General features: G+C 33.7%; 1 protein-coding gene across 7 annotated transcripts in view; it reads right to left on the bottom strand.

Annotated features, from left to right (window-relative positions):
• The window catches only part of unc-104 (kinesin family member unc-104), a 231104-nt gene that overhangs the window by 115660 nt on the left and 96792 nt on the right, over positions 1-18652 (bottom strand). For all 7 annotated transcript variants that reach the window (XM_072537853.1, XM_072537847.1, XM_072537849.1 and 4 more), the window contains exons 2-3: positions 8077-8194; positions 264-346 (exon numbers count right to left, since the gene is read on the bottom strand). In XM_072537853.1, the coding sequence (XP_072393954.1) occupies positions 264-346; positions 8077-8176 (183 nt within the window). In that variant the 5' untranslated portion in view covers positions 8177-8194. The remainder of the gene's footprint in view (positions 1-263; positions 347-8076; positions 8195-18652) is intronic.

Below are 18652 nucleotides of genomic sequence, written 5' to 3'. Positions count from 1 at the left end.
CCTTTTACTACAACTAAAGGTAATTCCATTAATCGTTTGGATGTGTAAGTTGGTTGAATGTACTGTACCTGTACTAACCATTAGTGTTATCTGCTATTCAGACAGGCTTGCGCTCTCTACTGTTCCATTGCCACGATTTACGATTGCTACGAAATTTTACGTATTTCACTTCCTCTTATAATAACGATTTCGTGATTTGAAATAAACAAAAATATTGATAAATAAATCCAAGATGTGTAAATGGTAATATAGTTTTTACTTACGTCGTGTGACCAATATGAGTAGTCAAAATTAAAATTTTTTTGAGCATCTTTTGTGTTCGGGTCTGCTTTTGGGTTTGTAATAGCTGAAAAAGAAAAGCAACAAATACATTATACTGATTATCCCATTACGATAACATAGGTACGAGCCCCTTCCCATATCAGTTGGCCCACCTATGGAATTTGCAGTTTAAGTTGATTACCATAAACAAATTATATTCTGCCTGTTTTTATCAGTTTCCATATCAATTAATATGGCATTTTTATTAATACTTATTAAAAACATTACCCTTATGGTTTTTTATTTATTTTCAACAATAAAAAAATTCACTAAACCCTGGCTATGGATTCACTTATGTCAAAATACGTTGATTTTTTCATAATTACGTTAAATCCAGAGGTAGCTATGAAAAAATAACATCAAAACTATAATATTGTCAGTTAATGTCAAATGTATTTTGTGGTATTGTAAAACTTTTTGCCGTTTGTGGATTGTACAATGGGTAGAGGTAAAGTTATCGACGAGAAATTTTTTTCAATCATTATTAGATTTTTTAATTCTGGAAGATCCAATTCGGAAATCGCGAATATGTTGCAATTGTCACGCTATAGTGTAAGAAATGTAGTAAAGATACAAAACTACAGGTTCGGTCGTCACAAAACCTAGAAATGTACGAAAAAGTAAAATAGCCGAAGCAGATCGAAGGGCATTAAGACACATTATAGTAAAAAATCGACGAGCAAATTATATAGAGTTAAGCGTTTTATGGAGTGATGTTATTGGAAGACACGTTTCTAGATCAACATGTCACCGCGAGGCCCACAAATTAGAATTTGGTACATACAAATTAAGATTTATAATTGAAAAAAAAGTACGAATTGTTTTTAATAAATTTCATTTTATTTTAGGCTAAGGAAAAGCCACTTTTAACATTAACAATAGGACAATAGACCAAGATGGTCAAAAGTCAAAATTCAATACAATGGAGTGATGAGTCCAGATTTGAAGTGTGTGTTGGAGACAGTAGGAGTCGCGTCAATCGCAGGAAAAATGAAGCTTTTCATCCCGACTTTCTAAAGAGAAAAGTCAAATTTCCTGCATCTATCATTATCTGGGACAGCATGTCATCTAAAGGTGTGGGAAAGTTACATTTTATCGATGGGATTGTAAACACGGACAAATATTTGAATTTTTTAGAAGAATCTTTTTTATCGATTATGGAACACCATAACGGTTAGTTTGTTGACGGCGCAGTTTGTTATACCTCGAAACAGAGTTTAAAATGGATTGAAGACCATGGCATACCACTTCTGGAATGGGTTTCTAACAGTCCCGACTTGTCCGCGATAGAGACTTTGTGGAGCGTATTGAAAAAAGCTTTGAGAAATCGTCCTGCCAGGTCCGTCAACGAATTGAATAAAAAATTTCAAGAAACATTTTTTTTGTTAATAGTACATGTTCTATGCGTTTTTTTTTTTTAATTTATTATTATTCTGTTTAATCAATAGTTTTCATTCCGATATAAAATATTTTCTATAATTATGAAATTAAAAATGTTCGATGCATTAAAACTTCTAAAATTTACGCTGCGCTTTTATTTTTGTTCTCTAAAATTTAATTTTCTTATCAATCTATCGTTGGGCCAACTGATATGTGAAGGGGCTCGAATGTGATGAAAAAAATTAAAATAATAAAGATTATGAATACTGAAAATGATAATATTCGTGACAAATCAGTTTAATTTTAGTGTCAAAAAGCGTTCTTATTTAAAAAGGTTTTTTTATTATTTTTTTATTATTTATTAAGGGAAGAAAAAAGATAAGATATTTTAAAATAAAACTTGTTAAAAAGATTTTCTCTCCAAATATCGTAGCGTATTACAATAAAAATCCGATCTGGTATAACCGTTGAAAAGGAAAAACTCCAATTCCACTTCAAGGCATTCATCTTCATCAATCAAAGTACGGCAAAAACCAGATAATATGTGTCAAGAATAACCTTTGTTACTCTTAAGCATTTGTATTTTATTTTTTTCTGTTTGCTCGTATTTCTGTACACATGGAAGTATTATCGTGATTTATTGCTATCGAATTGAGTAATTTTTGAGCTACGATGGACTTTAGTACATTAAATTATAAAATTTTGAATTTGTAAGGTGAACAATATTTGATATGTTTGATATTAATATTTGTTAATAAGAGTTTTCAAAAAATACGCACTTTAAAGGAATAAATGAGAAAATCTAACGTCAAAAATAAGAATAATTTTTATGTTATAGGAAAACAATTCGTGAATTTACTGTTTAATGTAAGACTTTGACTTTACTTAATAATTACACACATCAAAATAATCTAGGGGACACCTATATTAATATGTTTTATCGATTATTGTACCAACTTGGACAGTAATGCTGATAAGAAATGTTATAAAAAATTTAACAAAACTTCAATATGCGTCTTTTGTCTATATGTCTATGTGGATTTTTATTTAGTTTTGCAATTGCCAGGAATGGACAGATATCATTTGAATTTGAAACAGTAGTATCATTAATTGTTTGTGGTTAAGGTGTCAAGAAATTAGCGATGTTGCTGAACGTCATACAGAGGCCGTACAAGGATAATCAACCAGATTGAATACCGTTTTATTAGGTTGCAAGATTTACGAGATCGGACTGTAACTGCATCACAATTACAAACGAGGCTTTAAGAGACCCATCAGGTGTTTGTAAGTGGTCAAACCATTAGAAACAGACTGCATAAAGTAGGGTTAAATGCTCGAAAACTTGTAAAAGTGCCTGTGTTATCCAGAGAAAATCGTGTTCATCGACTTCAGTGGGCACAAGAACACGCAACGTGAGTGGGTCTCTACTTTGTTCACAGATGAATCCCGATTGGGTTTGCACCAGATACAAGACGGACCAGAATTTGGAGACGATCTGGTAATGCTTAAATATTTGCCACCGTGCAGGAGGTTCATAGACAGCAAGGCGGCAGTATAATGGTATGGGGTGGCATCACTGGTGGTGGAAGAAGCAAGCTCATTTGTCTGGAACGGTAAATGCAGCAGACTACCGCGATATTATTCTCGAACCTATTGTTGTGTCCTTTGCACAACAAGCAAATTATTGAAATTTCAAATCTCAATTAATGCACGACAATGCGCGTCCTTATACTGTCAGGGTCATGCGAATATTCGTCGAAGATAATGAAATTGAGGTTTTACCATAGCCTGTACAATCGCCAGATTTAAATCCAATTGAGCATGTATTGGACATATTGGGCAGACGCATTTTACAACAAAATATTGCGTTCAATACAAGAAGCGACTGTTTGAGGGCCTTTCAATGGAGTGAAACAGAATACTGCAGCATGACATTGACTATCGGATCTTGAGTTTGACTTACAGACGTAGGACAGTAATCAACAACCGTGGAGCTCATACACTATACTAACTTAACCTAAATACTAATTTGTTGGAAATTGAGGGGCAATAAATTAATTTTTTTTAGGTACCATTTTTTGACTTACGGAGTTCTCTTTTAATTTTTTAAGAGCTATTGCGATAATTCTAAGAAAAAGTTGTGTATATCTGAGTTGTATTGCCTTTAAAATTATTTCCTTGATCTTGTCCCTGGCATATCTGGAATTTATAAGTTAAATAGGAGTGAGCAAGAAATGATATCTATGGTAATCCTTTTTTTTAGTCTCCTTGAAGAGCTGATATTTGACTCCATGACCACTTGTAACATCCTATCATTAAGCACATTGTCTATCACTCGAGCTATCAGTTTGCGTGAGATTTACGAAGAAACTTATATATCATGCCCCCTTTCTACACCAGCGGTTCCCAACCTTTTTTAGCTTGAGGCACACTAACTTAAAAACTCGTTCAGCCACGGCACACTTTAATAAATAATCTCTATAATGTATATAATCATAATGAATTATGTGATTTTTTTACCATGTTACTTTCTTTAAAAATATAATTTAAAACATAATTCATTAAGTTAATGCTTTGCTCATTTGCTTGGAAACTAATTAGGAAAATTAAGAAAACAAAATTTTAATGCACTACAAACATATATGTTGTGTTAAAAGAGACGAGTTGATAATAAAAAATAATGGAGTATAAAACAAAATGTCCATCTAATTAAAAATAGTGACACCGTATCTAATGCGATATTTGTGCTTGGTGACCCTTCATTATTAAATCCGTTCTAGGATGTATTGTAGACTAGCTCACCCTCAAGTCGCCCTCTATAATGTTTTTTGCTATGAACGATTTTTGTTCTTGATGGCGTTTATCGACGAGACAGCAGATTCACAGATATAAAAAATTGAAAACGGTATTATAGCATTCATAGCTTTATTTGTGACCAGTGAATATTCATTGAAGAGGGGAATCCAAAACTATGCAACATTTACATTAACTTTGATTTTCTTCAGTTTTGATTAGCCTCTGCTTCTTCAACTAGTTTACTGTACTTAAGTTTAAGTCTTGACTTAAAGTTTTAAGTCCACTGTTTCTTATATCTATCAGTTCACCCTCTTCATCAGTAGTGAACAAGGCCGTGTCATAAACCGACTGGATGTATGGATTTCGCACCCAGTCCATTGATGATGTATCAGGGGGGGGGGGGAAATACTTTTTGATATTGTCATTCAGCTTACCAAGACTTTTTAAAAAAAGGTGTGACAGATTTGGTTCTACATTGCAATTGTTTGTTAACTGAAACATGTCCCACGTGGCTTGATTTTCAACTTTCTTTATCCGCAGTAAAAGCTTTTGCTGAAAGAAACTGATTTTATCAGTAGAGGTGAGGATGTTTTCTTGCTTTCCCTACATGCGCTTATTGAAAACATACAATTTCTCAAAATATCTGCAAAAAACGCAACTTTGGTACACCAGGTGTCATCACTAAGGAAATGTGCATATTCAGACTGTTCACAAGTAAAAAATACTAACAGGTCCTCTTTAAGTTCATAGAATCTTTGAAGGATACGTCCGCAAGATAACCATCTTACTTCTGTATACAACAATAGCTGCGTATACTCAGAATCCATAGCAGAACACAAACTGTTAATTAATCTCGCTTTTAAAAGCCTACTTTTGATGTAGTTTGCCTTTTTCACAACAGTTTGCAAAATGTCATTCAGTTCAGGCATCAATGACTTAGCAACAAGTGCTTCTCTGTGTAAAAACAATGTGTGAAAATATTATCTGGGTTTCCCTTTTGACTAAAGCCAGAAATCCTGTTAAGCGTCCTACCATCGCAGGGCAATCGTCTGTGCAAACACTCAAACAAGACAGTCAAGACAAACCAGCAGTGATAAAATAACTGTTCACTAATTGACAAATATCTAGTCCTGTTGTATTTCCAGAGAGGTCTTTACAAAATAAAAACTGTTCAATTACGTTAGATTCGCAGATATATCTAACGAAAGAAATAACCTGGGGTTTCCCAGTTATATCTGTGGATTCGTCCACTTAAAGCGCAAAAAGTTTTTCATTTACTTGGGTTTCAACATCCTTAGACATGTCCTCGACAAGCCTTTTAATCGTATTATTAGATAATGGTATTTTTTTAACCTCTTTTTCACATTCTTCACCAAAATAATTTTAACAATTTCATAGCATGCTGCCAAAATAGCCATCTCAGCAGTTGTATGGGATTTCATATTTTTTGCATCAACTCAGCCACAGCGTAACTGGCTTCTTGTAGTTTATCCGACACAAATGAAAGTTTTTTAAAAGTGGAAGCCTGAGTAGACTAATTTGATAAGAGCCTTTTAAAATATTCAACAGGTTTTTTCAGCAGCAAATGAATGATTTGTAAGTAGGTGTCTTTTTAACTTACTCGGCACCCATGGCTTCATTGGACAGCTGTTCGCCACATATCAACCATCGAGGTTTAGGCTGTTCACCACCACATGACATGAAACCGAACGCTAAATAGTTTTTATGGTACTGACGAACAATTCCCTTTACACAATCACTATTGCCAATCCGTTTGCGTTTCGCAGATATACATTCCGAAATGTTTTCATCATTAGTCAGATGTTCATTGCATTCACCTGAACTGGTACTCGCACTAGCACTAGGAAATTCACTCCTAATTAGAAATCGGTCCATTGTAAAAGCGAGCAGTAGCCTAACTCTGACTTCAACGTGCAAAGAAATTCAATCATACGGGACTTGATAGTTTGACGTTTAACCAACGACTGTCTGTGTGAGATGTGAGTAGGGAGAAGCATCGTTAGTTTTACGATCAACAGTAACAGTTTGCAACAAAAGTTATCTAACCTGCGATCATAACCCTCTATTAGAGAAATTTATAACTAAAAGAAATAAATAAACCATTTTATTTGTTTTTGCGAGGTTAGGTCCAAGAAATTTTGACATTGTAAAAATAATAATATTTTGACATAATTTTAATTCTGTTGTCTGTTGTATCAAGTTCTAGGTCAACAATGATGTTGGAAAACATCGATGTTTAGGCTCGATGTTGTATTGCCATCGATGGTACGGTTCCGATGTTTAATCGATAGTAACCATCAATGTTTTTCCAAAGATGCTCATCTCTAGATGTGAGTGTCTTCAAACGCTATCGCCACAAGCGGTAATATGTTGAACTAACGCACGTCTGCATACGAAACTGCTGCTGCCGCTTCTGTTGGTCGAGTGTTGAACTATTGAAATAGCGGACAAGCGCAGAACAGAAGTTTTATTCAATGAAAGTAAAAGTTATTATCACGGCGAATTAAGAAAGTAATACTAGTAAAAAAGACGGTAAAATTTCGCGGCACACCTACAGGGCACACCAGTGTGCCGCGGCACACTGGTTGGGAACCTCTAACTATATCAAGCTGCTAATAAGTCCATAAATACAGCTGAGGTTTTGAGATTCCTTTGAAATCCTGCTTCGATGTTGGTGGTGAGTGCTAGAACTTGGTCTGCACAGCGATTTTTGGATCATATCTCACCTTATTATTATTTAGCACAGCACTGTCTTCTTGACACTGTCGTACGTGTCCTTGAAATCGACAAATAAGTAATGGGTTCAATGTTCAATTCTAATGTCTTCTCAAGGATCTGTCTTATTAGGAGAATCTAATCAATTGATGACTTTTTAAAGGATTGTAAGTTAAAAATATAAACTAGCAAAAGCATTAAATTATGTGTGTAAAAGACATATTTTATTTATGAAAAATTAAGTATTAGTCGACAATTCCGAATTTATTATTAACTTATTAATAATGACTGATGGATTCGACCGTTACTTGATGGAAATTCATTTTATGTAACAATAAAACACTGAAAACTTTGTTTTCAAAACTTCCACAAATTTTTATTTTAAATTCTTATCACTACAGCTGTTTCGGCTGATTGCCTTTCTCAAGTGATCTGTTTTGGCATGGGTTTACACTTTATAGTCTCTAATGAAATAAGTTGAGGAGGGGAGAACTGTTTGTCTCAAGCTGGTCATTCAGAATTATATCTGTGTTTTTTAATTTGTTGATTTCCATAGATTAAGGCCTTAAGCTATCTTTGTTAGAATCTATGGAAATCAACAAATTAAAAAACACAGATATAATTCTGAATGACCAGCTTGAGACAAACAGTTCTCCCCTCCTCAACTTATTTCATTAGAGACTATAAAGTGTAAACCCATGCCAAAACAGATCACTTGAGAAAGGCAATCAGCCGAAACAGCTGTAGTGATAAGAATTTAAAATAAAAATTTGTGGAAGTTTTGAAAACAAAGTTTTCAGTGTTTTATTGTTATTAATAATGCCTCGTAATTATTCTACTTACCTGTGGTGTTACCACTCATTTGTATAATACATTTGCATTCTCTTGATATTTCTCTGTTGTTGAATGGTCTGACTCGAACTGCTACTTTTACTGATGACATTTTGTAAATTTAATTTATCTGCAACAAGAAACTGCTATTAATATATCAACATATTTACTCTAGACATAGATTAGTAAAATTTTTATTAATCACTGTTTAATATTTAAAATATACCAAAAAAGAGACTAAAATTTTTCTTCAAAATGCTATTTATAAACTCTAAATAGTATATTCTGCTTTAAAGCTCAAAAGGAGTTATCAGGTTTTTCATTTAGGCTCCAATTCTGCCCAAGAACCGCTTTCGAACCGCATTCACCCATCACTCCCCTTTAAGTAGATCAAAACTTAAACCTTAAACGACACCAGCGTCCCTAAGATGCATAAAAACCTCATTAGCACTAAGAACCCATTCGAAATTCAAAATAGGCAACATAACCAGCAACCCACTACCTCTAGACTCTCACGGGAGATAATACGTACCTCTCAGGCCCCTTTTAATTCCACCCAAACAACTAATCTATGTACGTATAAAATCGAGTAAACTCTAACGAAGATTCGGTGTATCATCGGAGACAGAAAAGTCTCAATTTCTCCCAGCTGAACCCAAAACGGCACTCATAAATCTACCACAGTCCCAAAAAACCATCAGACCGATCATCATCTGGTCATCTAACTAGGGTCAATAGGTAATTCATCTACGATGGTGCCGAGGCTAGTCCCAATATCCCCATAAATTTCGTCTGGATCTTTAAAGATCCTAAAACCAAGAGCGCTGAGACACTTTCGAAAAATACACGTATAGGAAAAAAATTCATTGTGAGATCTTAAAATCAAACAATGTTGTGTTTATTCTCCTAAAATACTGCTCGAGGTGTTGTAAAAGCAGACATTTCAACTCAGCTTAATTCAAAACAACTTAAATCATACGCATGCCCCACGGACAAGGCCTCAATTGCTATGTAGATCACCCTACCTACGTCCCAAGATGTTCTTTCCCAAAAAATATCTCCATCCATGCCCCAACAAAAACCCCAACTATTATAACAGCAGTAAAAAAATCATTATCAAATCAGTAAGCATCATCAGTTCATCTAAGACCTTTTAGAAGAACTGATGATGCTTTCTGAGTAGAAAGCGAAACGCCTTCAATAAATAGATGAAGTAGCCACCTTCTTTGTCTTTTATTTCCTCACTTTGACCGAGAAACCCACCACTCTTCGAGTGTTCCTTAATTTATATATATATATATATATATATATATATATATATATATATATATATATATATATATACTTTTCACAAATATTATCAAAAAAAGACTGGACGCTGGAGATATGGCACTAACGAGCACTTACTAGTGATACAGAAGTCTGCAGAGTACAACAAACCATTCGCACTGATATTTGTCGACTACGAGAAAGCATTCGATACCATAAGCCATCAGAAAATGTTAAAAGCATTGACAGTATGCCGAATAGACCATCGCTACGCCAACATAATCAAATATATCTACCAAAATGCCACAGCTAGCGTAAGACTATCTAAATAAGAAACAAATAAATTCTGTATACAGCGAGGAGTACGGCAAGGAGACACCGTCTCTCCACAGCTATTCACGACGCTTTTAGAACATACTTGTAAGAAGGCACATCTGAACGAGCATGGTATCAACATAAATGGAGAGAAGCTCAGTCATTTGAGATTTGCAGATGACATCGTCCTTATAGCCGTTCGTATGGATAATGCAATGTTTGAAAAATTATATCCCGCTTCCTTGGAGGTCGGACTAAAGATTAATATGAACAAGACGCAAATAATGACTAATCTGGTGTTAAATCGAAATATTGCTGTTGATGGAAGGAATATTGTGCAGACTACACTTGGGACATGAAATTCGGTTGAAGAGAGATAACCAGACATGTGAGCTCCCAGGTCGCATAGGATTAGCCTGGGCAGCGTTTTGTAAATTAAACTATGTATTTAAATCAGATCTACCCATATGCTTCAAAAAGTAAAATCTTTGACCAATGTGCGTTACCTGTACTCACTTATGGAGCGGAAACATTAACACTCACAAAAAATGTAGTTAATAAGATTCGCGTGACTCAGATAGCCATGGAGCGCCAGATGATGGGTGTTTCTCTGAGAGACTGAATCCCAAAAAAAGAAATACGTCGTAGAACAAAAACAACAGACGTCATCGAAAAAATCGCGCCGTTAAAATGGAAATGGGCAGGACACGTCGCCAGATTATTAGTTAACCGATGGACAAAACGTATTTTAGAGTGGAGACCAAGGCAAGAAGCAATACGGAGCAGAGGACGCCCACCAACTAGATGGACTGACGATCTGAAGCGTGTTAGCAATAACTGGATGCAACCTGCACAAGACAGAGACATATGGAAAAAGCTGAGAGAGACTTTTGTCCAGCAATGGATGCATACAGGTTAATGATTATGATAATAATGATGATATGCCCTAATTGTACGACTATCATTATCCGAAGAGGTTAAGTATCTTCGAATTATCCTTGAGGGGAAACTTACGTGGAATGTTCACCTCGCAAATATAGCCACTAAAGTAACAAATGCTGATAATCTTACAAAAAAACGAGCTAGTACTTCTTTTATCAGACCATAGTCATTTTGCAGTGTCCCGAATGCTTTCCAGCATAGTGGAAGATGTCTGCAAATGGAAAGAGAAATTTGCTGGTAATTACTGGAAAAATATTCCAAGCTTAAGTTAAGCAAAAATGGTATTACAACCTCTGCTTGCTTCCCAAAAATACTCGTAGTGTTTTAGAGACACAGTAAATTGCAGATTCTGGGAAAACGCAGATGAGACAAACGAACATAGTATCTGCAATTGTAAGGTAATTGTTTGGCATCATCATAAATTTCTGGAACAGGTTTTTTAAAAATCTGGTCAGTTCAAACGACTACCTTGAAATCTAAAATCTACAAGCAATATTAAATAAATATTATATATATATATATATATATATATATATATATATATATATATATATATATATATATATATAGCAATTTTAATTCCTAACAGCTTTATAATACTATGATAAAAAAGTATCCCTTTTTAATTCATTTATTTTTTTTTTTAATTTGTTTCAAATCAAAAATTATATCTATAAATTTAAAACCAACTACTTCAAGTTCATCCTTTGCGTTCTTTTACATTGTTCTTCCTTTTGATTGTATGCTTTGATCCTCCTGTTGCAGTAAATTGACAATGGTCCTTTATTAAAATTATGTTTCTTAAAATTCTATCTTGTCATGCTCTAGATATTGCAAACTTAGAATCGATATCCATTGTGTGGTTTAGTGTACTTTGAAATTCGCACTCTTTTATCTGTTCATTGTTAGTTCATTTTTAAATCTTGTCTGAATTATCGGGCAATGACCCAATAATACGCTAGTAAAGGGTAGTTCCGAAATACACAGAAATGCAGAAGTGATGCGGACATCTTAACAAATCAGAAACTAAAGTCGACTTTACACTACAAGATTTATCATGTGATTTGTCATATGATTTGGTCATGAAGTCAAATTTCCATGTTTACACTGTGTGATTTGTCATATGATTTTGTCATAAGCACTGTCATGCGGGTCGTCATAGTTGTCACAGGAGAATAGAACGGTACCTATTCCACATGATAAAATCATATGATTTTCGGTAATAATACCGGTAACACCAACATATTCAAATATCGCGCCTTATTCTTATGTCAATTCAGTGACATTCCCTTACCGAGAGACAACATCCTTTATTTATTTATTTTTTGTTTGTTGCATTGATATTGAGCCTATTGTCTAATATGTGCTATTGTGTCGTATTTTTATTTTATTCTTTATTTAGTTTATTTTATTCTTAGTTTAGTGTTTTATAGTCATCCTAGTCATAATTTTAGTTTAGTTTCTTTATTAATTATTTTTAATTTGGTATAATATCAACACTAAATTTGATATACTCTGTCCACTATTTCTTCGTAAGAGCCACCTGCGAGACCAAAGGCGTCTGATCTATTCTTCTTACTATTAGCTGTACGCAGTTGTTGCCGGCGTATGATCATTAAATGTCGGCAAGCCAATGCAAGCAAAGATTTATTTTCCATTATAATAGTTTAAAAATCTAATAGTTTTACCTATATTGTGTCTAATATCTCTATATAAACAAAAAGAAAAATCAATAAATCCTTATTGTTACTCATATCATAAGTCATAACTTATCATTAAGTGTAAACAGGATTTTTTTAAAACATCATAGAAACTAGGAATCATAACAAATCTCATATGATATTGTCATATGATAAAATCGTGTAGTGTAAAGTCGACTTTACAGCTATATCCTTTCTAAATATGAAAATAACTTTTTATATTTAATGAGTTAACAAAATCGCGAATTCAAGTATATTTGGAATTATATGCTATTTGTTTATATTTTGAGATTGACAAAGATCGCATCTCAGATGTTTCAAAAACAGTACCAAAACAAATTTAAGATAAATATTATACATTAAACAATTAACTACTTCACGTTGGTACTCAAGATTTCAAGGCTTCAATCTCACTATAGCCTTCAAAGGATCTTCTTTATAATGTTTTTTAATGTTATTCTGTTTACTGTAAGCTCTTCTACGTCTAATCTTAATCTCTAAATTTATCTTCTTCTTCCTCTTTATAAGCAATTCTGCTTGTTCACTGGCGGATTAATACTTCTATGGAAGGTTGTCACTCCATCTTTTGCGCGGTCGTCCGACACTTCTTCTGCCGATTGGTGACTTATCTCTTGCTATTTTGCCGATACGGGTCTCCTCCATTCTGCTTATGTGGTTATTCCATTCTTGTTTGCTATTTTATGTCCATTCATTTATACACTGTATGTTATATTTTCTTCTAACGTCGTCACTTCTCTTTCGATCTCTCAGCGTATTTCCTGTAATTCTTCTCAGTACTCCCATCCCTGCCGTTTCCAGTAGCCTTTGCGTTGAGGCTGTATTGGGTCTTGTTTCGGATGCATAGTTATTATTGGTCTTACACTGGCTTTATAAATTTTTGACTTCATCTCAGTGTTAACGTGTCTGTTTCGCCATATAGTGTTATTAAGGCATCCTGCGAGTATATTTGCTTTTTGTACTTGATCTCTCACTTCTTTGTCCAGGTCCCCATAGCTAGAAAGTGTAATTCCCAGGTATTTTATTTCCGTTACTTGTTCAATAGTGATGCCATCAATTTCTATTTTACATCTCGTTGGTTCTTTGCTGACTACTATTGTTTTAGTTTTCTGAGATGAGATTGTTATATTACATTCTTTCGCTCTATGTTAAATCTTTGGATCAGTTTTTGCAGACTATCTTCATCTTGGCTATGAATGTTGCATCGTCTGCATAACAGAGTATTTTTATTTCCTTGTTTCCCATTCTGTATCCTTTTCCTTTGTTAACACTTTTGATGATTTCATCCATGAATAAATTGAAGAGCATGGGGCTCTTTCTATAGCTTCTGTAAGTTGTCTTTTATTTTGTTATTCTGGTAGATGTTTTCGACAGTTTTTATAATATTAAGGGGAACTTCTTTATTATACAGAAGATGGATTACATCTTTGAATCTTACTCTGTCAATCACTTTCTTTAGGTCAATCAGACACAGAAATGCTGTTCTGTTCAAAGTATAAATGCGCTAATCAAAGAAAAAATTCCCAGAAATACAAGAGAATATTACAATACAATTTTATGTTGAGTTATGATTTTTTTTTTCGAAAAATTATCCGCCGAATATCCCTCGAACATTGATGAATGCCTCATAATTTCATGACAAATTTCTCAAGCTCGTTGCTTGGTAACAGCACTCAGCCTTCGGCTTCGTGCCGAAGCCGAAGGCTGAGTGCTGTTACCAAGGAACGAGCTTTCGATTGTCATGAAATTATCTCGTCTGTTATCAATGTCCTAGGGATATTACTACTGATAATTTTTTATTTTTCTTACAAATGCATGTGTTTCTAATTGTCTTGTAATTATGGTATGCCTCTTGTGTTTTGGTTGACATGTATTTCAGATAAGCTTTTTCTTTTTTTTTACATTTTTCTTTCACTTCTGTACAAAATCATGGAGTTCTTCGCCTTGGGAACGATTTATTTTTATTTATATTTCTTTCACCAAGAACTTCCTTGGCCGAGGCTAAGAATATTAGACTCTAAATTTATGGGTAATAAAAACCACTTAGTGCGTGTAGTGATACTTCCAAAAGTAAAAAATAAATAAAAAAGATAATATACAAAAATAAATTTTAAATGATTTTCTTAATCCGTTTTTATACTTACAAAATACAAGACAACCGTTACAAAGTTCTTTAATAAATCACTTCTCTTGAGACAAGACTTATATTCCAAAATTATTAATACATGTATCATCTAATAACTAAAGTATTACAACCTGTAGATTAATTATTCGAAAGTTTTCGAACATCTTGAACTTAATATCGTACAAACGTAATCCACCAAGTAGGTTATTGTTTAACAACGACTTTGGTATCATCAATCTCTCACTTATAATCACTTATATCTCTCTATATACTATAATCTCGCTTATAATTGGGGAATACTGTAGTCTACGTTTATTTAAACCTGGTTACAGATTTTACATTAGGAAAAGTATATCCGTATAGACAAAAGAAAAGTCATTATTAAAAACTAACGTATTGTAACTTAATATAGTCTTACAAGTTTACTCTACAGTTAACGTAAAGTAATTATGGAAAACAGTTACAGAATACAGTTAACGTAAAGTAATTATGGATGAAGTGTTCATCCTGATAAAACAACGGATATTTGAGTACTTTGGTCATATTATGAGAAATATTGATAGGTGTGGTTTACTTAAATAATTATACTTAATCTCCCTATTGTTATGATTGTATATAGGTAGATTAATTTCAAACAGATGTTTATTTCTAAAAAGGAATAGTAGACATTCCTTAATATATTACAGGTACTGTTAGGATATTGTTAGTTTTGAAGACTCCTCTGCAAGATGCTGAAAATCTCATTTTTTTGATCATTCTGAGTGCTCGTTTCTGACAGAAAATTATTTAAATATTTTATCAAGTTCATTGCTTCCACCATAAAAAATTGCCCCATAACGCACCAAAGAATCAAAGTTTTAAAAATAAATTATTTTAGGTCATCTTAAATTAAATATTGTGATTATACTCTTAAAGTATAGTATACTGAATTCAACATTTTATTAAGTTGCTGTATGTGACTTTCCCATGTCAATTTTGCATCTATTTGCATACCTAAAACTTTAGTTTTAGTGCCAATTTCAACATTTGTATCATCTAATAGAAGATTATTCGGACATTCTACGTTTGATCTGGTTGCTCTAAAGATTAAACAATTCGTTTTTTGCTTGTTAATAATTAATTATTCACTGGAGAACCACTTCAACATTTCTTTATAAATATCGTCAGATTCATTTAGTAAAATCTCCAAATGATTTGCTGTTCCTAAAACATTTGTATCATCATTGTCATAATTACTTGACTACAATTTTCATTAAACGTAAACTCAGCAGACGTAGGGAGTGAACATAAATTAGTACTAGCAAAAATAGGAATGAAAATAACACCAAAACTATTCCTGTTTTCTACAGGAAATCACCGAGGAAAAATTCAATATAGAATCACTGTGGAACGACTTTACAAGAGAAATGTACCAAAGGAGGCTAGCACAGAAGATACAGCTAAAACAAATAGACGACATCGAAGATATAAACGCAAGATGGGAGAAAATTAAAAACAACATGGAAGAAGCAACAACAGAAGCTCTAGGAAAACGCAAAGTCATACCGAACAAAAGAAACAACAACAATACACCATGGTTTAAAAAAGAAATAAAAGAGAAATGTAAAAAGAAACGAGAGGCCTATACAAAGTAAAAAACATTAAATACTCCAGAATCCCGCGACACCTATAAAAGAGTACGAAATGAAACAAAGCAGTTGGTAAGAAGAACAAAAAATGAACACTAGAAACAGTTTACAAAAACGATAGAAAGCGACTTCTACGGTACACAAAAACAAATATGGAGATTCATAAGAAACCAACAGAAAGAAATAGCAGAATTAAAGGAATACAATAACATACCAGCAAACGAATGGGAAAGCTACCTGACGGAACTGTTTAAAGGAAAGAAAAATAGTAATCAACACAATAACGTAACTGAATTAAGACACGAACTAGAAATCAGTTTTCAGAAAGTAAAGATAGCCATAAATTCACTCAAAAATAGAAAGTCGCCAGAACCAGACGGAATAACCAACGAGCTTCTAAAACACGGAAGAGAAAGTATAACCCTAGAGATGACAAAACTTATACAAAAACTAATATTGCACTGCAAGATACCAGACGCATGGAGAAACAGCATAACCATATCAATGTTCAAGAAAGGAGATAAAGAAGACCCCAACAATTATAGAGGTATAATTTTACTGAACACCGCACTTAAGCTTACCACAAAATTCCTAACCAACAAAATCAATAAACTAACAACTTTATCAGATAAACAACAAGGATTCAGATCCAGAAGATCCTGCGTAGACGCCGTATTTGTACTAAGACAAATCACAGTAAAGGGCAGTGAGTACAATAAACCAGTATATCTATGTTTTATAGACCTGACAAAGGCTTTCGATCGCATCTAAGTCAAAGACGTATTACATCTACTGTATAAAAGAAACATACCAATCAATATTATACAACTATCGAAAACATCTACTTCCATAATCGAATACAGACAAAAATAAATTGGAAACTGATACAGTGTATACCAGTACGAAGGGGAGTCAGACAGGGTGACTCGTTCAGCCCACTTCTCTTTAATATAATAATGGAGTAAAAAATTCAAGCAGTACGGAAAGGTCATGGTTACAGCATGGGGAACAAAGAAATCCGAATATTTTGTTATGCAGACGACGCCGCATTAAACGCCGAGACAGAAGACGAGCTCCAAAGATTAGCACATATCTTTAATACAACAGTCAAGAAATACAATATGATAATATCAGCAGGAAAAACCAAATGTATTACAACATCTAAACACCCATTACGATGTAAAATCGAAATTGATGGGAAAATAATAAAGCACGAAGCAAGGTTTAGATATCTGGGAATAGATATATCTAGTTAAGGAGATGTTGAAGAAGAAGTACGACAACAAAGCTTAAAAGCAAGTAAAGCGGCAGGATCTCTTAATGACAGAATCTGGAAAAACAAACACCTAAGACAAGACACAAAAACAAGAATCTATAAAGCAGCAATCAGACCTATATTAACATACACGGCGGAGACAAGACCTGACACATCTAAAATGAGACGAATACTAGAAACAACAGAGATGAAAATACTTTGACGACTGTCAGGGAAAAATCTGTTGTATAGGGAGAGAAGCGTAAATATAAGCAAAGCATGCAATATAGAAGACATAAATGGATGGGTGACAAAACGGAAACAGAAGTAGAACGAACACATTAGTAGAATGGCAGAGGATAGGATAGTACGAATAGCACGAGATAAGTCACCAAATGAACGAAGACGTATTGTCAGACCAAGAAAAAGATTGTGCGATAATTTAACAATTTAAGAGGCTAATATTGAAGAAAAAACAGGCTTTAAAGCCTACATACAAGAAAGAAGAAGAAGAAGGAGACAATTGTCACTATAAACACAGTACGGGGCATATCGTTTAAGTATAAAATCAAAATTATCGTTCTAATTATGCTGCCCTCAGGAATGCCTAATGTTATAGGTTTAATTTCCGATTTAATATTCATGTTATACTTTGTTAAAGTGACACTTTGTAATCTTCCTGGTAAGAATGATTTGAACCAATTATGAGCTAGGGTGAGATTGTGATTTACAATCCTTATGCTCTGGTCTATTTATTTAAGTGTAAACTTTTGGTGCTCAGAAAATATTACAATGTAATCTGCGTACCTAATATTGCTTCTGTGACTCGAATTAACTGATTTTAAAATATTTTTTAGTTCTCTTAGTTTTCAAGTTTTTATATTTGGGGAGCCTCTTTCATAAGCGGCCTTATTTTTCTATTAAAGTCAAACTCTCTATAAGTTCTCGTGGTGTAATAAAACAAATGTCAAGCAAACAAACGCCCCCGGCTTCTTTTCAGTTTTTCATTTTATACGTAATTTGAGAAAATAGTTATAGCAAACGGTCGCCATCAAATCCATGAATAAACTTCATGTAATCTCCAGTTTATCGAATCGTCAGTAAGTAGGCGGGAGGGAATTAAGTTGAGTTCTAAATTTTCATCGAATTTTCCTAGCTGGCGCCGTTTCATCGGATATGGCGGGCAGAGTGGCAGTTGACGAATGGCGGGCGCCGTCAAATCACCTGCACGATCTGTATTTGGTCACGCGAGGCGTTGTTTTCTTTTTCTTTGATGAAAAATGGCCTTCTCAACATTTCATGAATAGATATAAATTTATTTTTCTAGTTGAATATT

This window comes from Diabrotica undecimpunctata, chromosome 7 (assembly GCF_040954645.1).
Source record: "Diabrotica undecimpunctata isolate CICGRU chromosome 7, icDiaUnde3, whole genome shotgun sequence".
Classification (NCBI taxonomy): Eukaryota; Metazoa; Arthropoda; class Insecta; order Coleoptera; family Chrysomelidae; genus Diabrotica; species Diabrotica undecimpunctata.
The sequence above is the reverse complement of the archived record's forward strand: the minus strand, read 5'-3'. Positions and strand labels throughout refer to the sequence as shown.